General features: G+C 31.9%; 1 protein-coding gene across 2 annotated transcripts; it reads left to right on the plus strand.

Annotated features, from left to right (window-relative positions):
* Positions 1-1,962: 1,962 nt before the first annotated feature.
* LOC117169469 lies at positions 1,963-4,228 on the plus strand. 2 transcript variants are annotated; one of them, XM_033355872.1, is made up of 5 exons: positions 1,963-2,076; positions 2,148-2,529; positions 3,370-3,485; positions 3,608-3,989; positions 4,069-4,228. In XM_033355872.1, the coding sequence occupies exons 1-5, from the start codon at positions 2,040-2,042 to the stop codon at positions 4,085-4,087; spliced, it is 936 nt and encodes a 311-aa protein (XP_033211763.1). In that variant the 5' UTR covers positions 1,963-2,039; the 3' UTR covers positions 4,088-4,228. The 2 variants fall into 2 exon arrangements, with proteins under 2 accessions (XP_033211763.1, XP_033211770.1); XM_033355879.1 differs by having other exon boundaries at positions 3,427-3,485.
* The last annotated feature ends 3,540 nt before the right edge of the window (positions 4,229-7,768 follow it).

Below are 7,768 nucleotides of genomic sequence, written 5' to 3' on the forward strand. Positions count from 1 at the left end.
TATATCTAGTCGGGAGTGGTGCTGACTGAAAACAGATGATTTGGAGCGATTCGTGCGCCATCTGTTGGTCATTCTAAGGACTTATTGAACTACCCTCGTAACTTTAGTTATATTTTCGAACTTTTACGGAATTTCCTCTGAAGCTTGTAAAGATAAAGTTCCCTAAATTTTAAGTAAATTGCAAAATTTTAGATGAAATTTCTAAAATGCTGGGTTCATTAGCTTCCTGAGCATTTTCGGGTAATTATTTGAAAAATATCTTATCGTGGAGTCCGAAATCAAACAGAGTGTAGTATAAAATTAGCTTAATCGATACCTGCCTGCTAAAAACAACCTCTTTTGACGTGATCGTCTAACACGATGACAGCGTTGGTCGGCTGAAAGAACCACTCTGTTTTTTGAACTGGACCCTCATTTTAGTACGCATATTTGATTTAAGGAATTCACGGAATTCTCGGCAGTATAGAAAATTCAAGAAATTCACCAAATTCAAGGAACTTCATGACTTTAAGAAATTCAAATAATTAACAAAGTCAAGGAATTCACGGGATTTATGGAATTAAAGGAAATAAAAGTATTGAAGGAATTTACAGAATTTCGGGAATTTGAATAACTCGAAGAATTCGCGGAATTCATGTAATCTAAAGGATTCTTTAGAACTCCTGAAGTTCCTGGAATTTTGTTAATCGCTTGAATTCCGTGATTCATGTGAATGCTTAAATTCCCTGCATTGCTTGCGTTCCGTTAATTTCCTGACTTCTGTGAATTGCTCTCATTTTTGGAATTCTTTGAATTCTGTTATTTCCTTGAATTTCTTGAATTCCGTGAATAACCTGAATTCCATAAATTTATTGTTTTTCGTGAATGGCTTCAAAATTTGCAAACTCCTTAAATTGTCTCAAGTCCGTAATTTACTTGAATTCCGTGAATGCCGAGAATTTCGTGAATCCATTGAATTATGTGAAGCCCTTGGATTCCTTGAATTTGGTTCATTCCGTAAATTCGCTGAATTTACTAAATTCCGTAAATTCGGTATTAATTAATTGAATTCCTTGAAATGCTTGGATTCTTTGAATATCTTAAATTCCAAGAATTTTTTCAATTCCTTGAATTCTTTCAACTCCTTGAATTCTTTGAATTCCGTGAATTCAAAATATTTAGAAATAATATATTACACCGGTTAATAACAATTACTAAACGTATCTGCTTTTTCTGTACCAACAAGAGAGGCCAACTCAAAAAACGTATTCAGAGTGGTTGTTCTGACGATCACTCCAAGATAGGTTTTTTTTTTAACATACAGGTGTCGCTATTTTTTAATAATAAGCTAAATTCCTGTTCTTCTAAGAAGTCAGTAAAGTACCTACTGTCGTTAAAAAGGTGTATTATTTTTATCAGGGTGAAAAATAATTGACCGCAAAAAATTTTATTAGTCACTAAATACGAAATAATCTCACTGAGTCATGTCCTATTACGTAATGGGTAGCCGACTAGATATGTTCTTTTTCCAAGCAAACAAAAAATCGCATATTTTCCCGGTTTGATAAAAAAAATGGCTGAAGTTCTTTTTTTTAACCACTGAAGCGAATTAGATTTGTTTACTATATTGCAGATGAAAACCCATAAAGCATTATACTGCATGGCAACCAAGATATAGGGAATGTATTTTAATTCGTAGACGACTTTTTAATGAAATATAGATTGCATTAAAATCTAAGAAAATAAAGTTTGTAGCTGGCAGACTTGAGAAAAAAGTTTTACGGTAGTTTTAACCATTTCTCACAGATATATTTCTTTTGTATAGCTTTTTTAATACAAAATTTGAAGTAAGAGTATCTCAAAACATTCATTCTCAGATATACGCCTGTTGGGTAGCTACGACGTCACCATACCTGTGGGTATTTCCTGTGATGATGCATTCCATCTTATTCATATAAAAGATATTCAAACTGTTTCTGAGCCAGTTCAATTTATAATCTTGTAAGGTGACAATGTGTAGTCATAAAACTTATTTTGTTAGTAAAAATACAATATAAAGAATGAAATACTCAGCTTCACTTCTTCTGTTTGTTCTCTGTAAGTTTTATATAATTTTCACAATTTCACTGGCAATTATATTGAATAATTTATGAAATAATTTAATACAGATTTGATCAAATGTGAGGCTTTGGTTAGGCCTGAACCTGTTTCTTTAGTATTTGAAAGACAATTCGGCTCAGATACGTATAATTTACGGACTAAATGTCATATTAAAAAAGCAAATACTGCATCTTCTGCTGCCCGAGATTTATATAAAGAAAGTCTGAAAGTAGATAAATTAATTAAAGATAAAGCAACGGAACAAACAACATCAAGTGAATTGAAACACCTGACAGAGAAATATTGCACTAAAAATGAAAAGCTTGCACCATTGGCACAAAAATTGGTCGATGCTGTGCAAGATTGTTTAAAAAATTCTATGGATAACGCAAAAAAACAGAAAATAATGGCAATATTTACAAATACTATTTGTGAAAGCATATTTTCAGAGTAAGCGTTTGGAAATTAAATTAAAGTTCACAAATTACTGGTTTTCATGTTAGCTCTTTCAATATGTAGAATATATATGTTGCATATATATGTATATATATATATTTTAAATCGCTCTAATTCAAAAGTCTGTATTGAAGTTTCATTATGAAGATGAATGAATATTTTTCAAAATCTATTTTGAATAAAAAATATGGTGAATGATTGTATGCCTTAACCAAAATTTTAAAAATATTTGTGGAAAGTTCTTTTTATCAGGAAAGACATGAATAAGGGTACATAGAAATTACAGAGTTGTAACAATATGCCAACTGTAATTTTGTTAATATTCATTTATCTCTCATTTTCATTTTCAAACTTTCCAAATCACATACTTCATTTTATTTATTTATATTTTTTCCATTAGATATAATATGGAGAGAAAATTTTGACAAGATCCATAAACTGTCTATTGTATAATCAAGATTGAACTTGAAAAATAGCCTCCTTATTCTTAGAAAAGTTATATTTAATTCAGCGAGGTGTCGGAAATATAAGAATGTTTTGTGCTGTCTAAGCCGAAAATATTTTAATTAAAAATTTTATCATTTAGAGAATTATTTTAATTTATCGCATGCAGGATGTGTTGAATATTTTTACCAATAACTAAACACCAGTTCATGTGTTTGAAATTTAAAATACGAATATTTGATGTAAATTGAATTAAAATAATTATATGATTTATTATTATTGAAATAATATTTTATACATTTTGCAATATATTTATCATCATTTTATAATTAACAAACGTAGCAGCGCAGCAAAAGAATGAATAGAATATATATTGTTTAATAACTCAAGGCCAGTAATTTCAACTTTATTCTTAATTCTTAATTTATCAACTTTATTCTTCGTCAGTTTTGAAAGTAAAAACCAAGTGAATGAAATAAAAAACTTCGCCGCTGTATTATTTTTGTGTAAGTCTCTTCTTATACAAATAAATTTATTATCCAGTATAATCAGTTTAGAAGAATCACAATTTACATATAAAAAAATATAATAATTAAAATATAATTAACATTAGTGAACATTTTTCCAGGTTTTCTCCTATTCATGGGTGCTTTCTCAAATGAATCGATCACTTTTATATTTGAGAGACAATTTGGATCGGATCCTGATAATTTGAACACAAAATGCAATAATGATAAAGCAGAAGCTGTATCAAGAGCTAAAAATGAATTAATACAGGCCAATAGAAAAATTGAAAATATAATAAAAGAGAAAATAACAAATGATACAACATGGGATGAAATATCTCATCTAACAAGACAACATTGTGATGGGAATGAAACTATACATTTTTTATCGAAAAAACTAGTGGATGATGCACAAGAATGCTTGCAAAATTCTTTGGACGATAAAAAGCGGGCAGAAATTATTAGGGAATTTGTAAGCAATAGTTGCGCTTCAATTTATAACAAGTATGTTTTTTTTAATTACCATTATTTCTTGCATTCACTAACAATTACTTCATTCTTTAAACGCGGAAACCTGTTTCAGATTTAACTCACAAGGTTAACTGGAATTGGAAGAAAGAAGAGTTATCAAAGTGCAAACTCATAAGTAGTTAGACGTTTTCTGCTACAAAATTGTTTAATTCATTATATTTATATATCTACTAACTAAAATGTAAATATATCGATATGAGCGATGTCTTCCATAAATTTTCAATAAATTCCTCGTAATTAATTTATAATTATTTCACTCTTCCAATTTGAAAGTCCAGAGTTAAGAATAGTTTGTCGGAAATAACTTTGAAACATTAATTTCAAAGTACTTCTCTTAAAAAATTAATAAATAATGCATAATTATTCAGTGGTTTAAACTTTGAGGGTTCCAGATTTTTCTTTATATAGAGCCAGAAACTTTAAACGGAAAAAAGAGCATCAACCTTTCCTAAATTATTTCTATAGCCGGGGATAAGACCCGTGTGGAAAAAATTTCGGGCGCTGGCCTGGCCTAGACTAGACTGCCAGTTTTCCAGCTCTGGCGCTGACCATACAGCCTGGCCTGGGCCTGGCTAAAATAGTAACATTTTTTCTAAATAGTCCCAGGCCCGACTGCCTGCTCTGCCGCTAGCCAGAGGCTGTTCAGCAGCCAGGCAGGAGCTGATCAGTTACTATACATTGGCTGCTCAGCCGCTAGTGATGAGATGGTCAGCCGGTAGTTATAGGCTGGTCAGCCGCTGATTAGACACTAGTGGAAGGATAGTAAGCAGCTGGCTAGTCTCCCTTCAAGAAGGGAAATAATTTTAGACGAATGAGAATGATTGACCCCATCAGGCCCCAATTGAAATACATAATTAAAACCGGTTTATTAGATTAAATGTAATAGAATGTTTCCTTTGAATCCAATTTATTAATTTGTTTTTAATTATTAGCTTTTTACAATCGGAGCCAATCGTGTAAATAGATCCCACTTGGTTCTAATTACCTCCTTACATAAGGGCTTAATACTTCTTCTTTTCTATCATCTTCATATTGTTAAATCTTAAAATGAATAAAATATTAAGCACGTCCAGTGTTTCAGAAAATAGAAGCTACAAAGGCAAATTATTTTCTTAGTCTCACCTGCTACTTTGTTTTCCCTAATTTTCCTTGAAGCTCGATACTCGCCCCAGTCGAATTGTATTTGGAGAACAAAATGTCTAAAATAAAGTTTATAGCTTATAATATTCTAAAAGGTTTTGCACCTAAAAACATTACTACAAGTATCTTTAAAGAGGTTTCAAGTAAAATTTGAGTGAACGGGAAAATTTTGATTTATTTCTTCAGAAAAAAAATATTTGCTACCTTTCATTACTTTGCAGAACTCCCTTCTGTAAAAAGGAAGCCGAACATACAATGTATTATTGTTTTATTCAACTCAAAGTGTTTAGAAAGAAATTAAATTATGAATTGGTACTTAAATAAAAAATTATATAATATTGTTTGAAAATATTAAGTATCAAAAGAAAATTCGAAAGAACTTAAGATAAGACTGCACTTCGAGAAATATTAAAGATTATATTTAAAATAACTAACATTTCCGAGCAAAATGAATTTTTAAGTACAATAATAGCAAAAGGACACGAAATTTTGTACATACAAATTCTTTGTGGAATGTTTGATCGTTGAGGATCATATCGTCCATGTTTTTGAATTCCAGTGAAATCTTTACTGGCAACGCCAAATATATTTTTCAGCCAAGTCCTCCGCTAGACATCCTATCAAATTTGAAGAATTTGCTTTCTAGTGCCCAGGCGTGCTATTTGTTTCCTGAGCAAGCTCCTGACCTGGGATAGGACGTGCAACGACTTACGGGCTAAGCCCACGAAATTTTAAAATTTTCTTTTCTTTTGAAATCCCGAAAGCCGGACGGTTTGAAGTCAGGGTAGTTCTGGCCCGTGCCAGTTTCCCGAAGTTACTGCCAAAATTACTTCTGTTCGATGCACCTCGACAGTTCATAGCTGGGGTGATTCAGGTAGGGATATCTGCTTAAGTTGCGGAATTTTGGCTAGGAAGGTAGGAATCCACTTTTTGCTTTTAATTTTATTTTGAAATGTGAAAAGTTTGATTTGCTAAATGCTTTCGTTGATTTTTGTGCACCTGTGAGAAAGGAACCTCGTCAGAACTTTACGGAAGTAAGGTGCTTGCTTCAAAAGTCTTTTATGTTATAAAAATAAATTTTCAATTTGCATCGGACTTGATGCAGGTTGCAATTTTCAACTTTAAATTGAGTATATATTAATTTCAACCTTTTAATTGCGTGAGAATCGAGCATTTTAGCTTTATAATTTTTGTTCTGAGTGCGCACGTAGTGTTGTTTTGGTACCTCTCACGTGCTTCCGCTGTCAAACTACGGTGTATGTATAAAGAATCAAAGGGAGATGGCAACAAACATTGCCCACTTTTCTCGGCTAAAAAATAAAGATGCATAACATCTCTGTTAGTATTATATGTCTATTTTAATCTCCTTCTCCGTTACTGAGCCTCTGCTTTTGCTTCTGGTTATAAAAGGACATCTACCACTGGAGAATGTGATGGTGCTGGATTATCAACAGGTGAAGAAACAACATCAACTTTCCCAGCTTGATCTATTAGTGCGACTTTCTTTATGTTAGGATAGTTTGGAGAAAATTTCCCCCTTAAATGGTATCCTTTTTCGATTTTGGTTTCAAACTTCGCCCTTTGGTAATAAAGACGCACCAATTCTCCTTTCATTATTGTATTCCACTTGATGCTCACCCACAGTGTTTCTGTCGCGGTGGCTAGCTGCAAATAACCAACGCTAACTAAACCATCCTCGGTAGGCACAGTTGATGTTCCACTGCTTACCGTTTGTCGCAGATTTTCTTACTGACCAACTGCTTGATTGATTAGTAAGAACTGTCTAAATATCTCGCAGCTCACCATCACTACCATCCCCCATAGTGGGGTGAAATGAAAAAACGGAGCTCAAAATAACTTGTAGGCCGCAATTCATTACCGATTTTGAATCATTTTTTGAGACGAATTCAGCGTTCAATTTTGAGCAGAATCATGCGAGCCGATTTTGGAAATTTTGTTTATTTAAACTTTTATCTGAATGCAAAAAGAGGGAAAATGTCGATTCTGATTGTCGATCAAAATCATGGATTGTTCGCTCGCAAAGTATAAGTGTGCGTTAAAATTTCTTGCCCTGACCGTAAAAATGAAACTTGAAGATAAGAATTTGTCACTTGATATTTGTTTATATTTTTTTAACAAATGCCTATTATCGACATTTATGGGCAAAAAGAATCGTTTCTTCATATCCTGTACGAACTATCTGGTAAGTGATTTTAATTGAAGAAAATTTGTCAATTGATATTTGTTTATCATTTCGTTCAAAGATTATATAAACAAATGCACATTATAGGCATTTATGGACAAAGAAGGATAGTTTCTTTTCCTATTCTATACAAACTATCTTGTCAGTGATTTTAGTTGAAGAAAATTTGTCAACCAACATTTATTTATAATTTTCTTCAGCAAATTATAGAAACTAATACCTATTATCGGCATTTATGGACAAAAAAAATCGTTTCTTCTTCTTATTCTGTAAAAACTATCTTGCAGTGATTGTAATTAAAGAAAATTTGTCAATCGTGATTATTTGATTATAACGATTTGAAATAAATTATATAAACAAATGTTTATTACAGAATTTACTGGCAAAATTTTCATTTTTCTGCTCATTG

The sequence above is a fragment of the Belonocnema kinseyi genome, chromosome 1, assembly GCF_010883055.1.
Source record: "Belonocnema kinseyi isolate 2016_QV_RU_SX_M_011 chromosome 1, B_treatae_v1, whole genome shotgun sequence".
NCBI lineage: Eukaryota > Metazoa > Arthropoda > Insecta > Hymenoptera > Cynipidae > Belonocnema > Belonocnema kinseyi.

Bases quoted from the DNA above. Each gene is read 5' to 3' on its own strand.
- LOC117169469 (XM_033355872.1), top strand. From the start codon at position 2,040: ATGAAATACTCAGCTTCACTTCTTCTGTTTGTTCTCT. The intron at 2,530-3,369 runs GTAAGCGTTTGG...TAATAACTCAAG, and splicing joins TGTGAAAGCATATTTTCAGA to GCCAGTAATTTCAACTTTAT. The intron at 3,486-3,607 runs GTAAGTCTCTTC...ACATTTTTCCAG, and splicing joins CGCCGCTGTATTATTTTTGT to GTTTTCTCCTATTCATGGGT.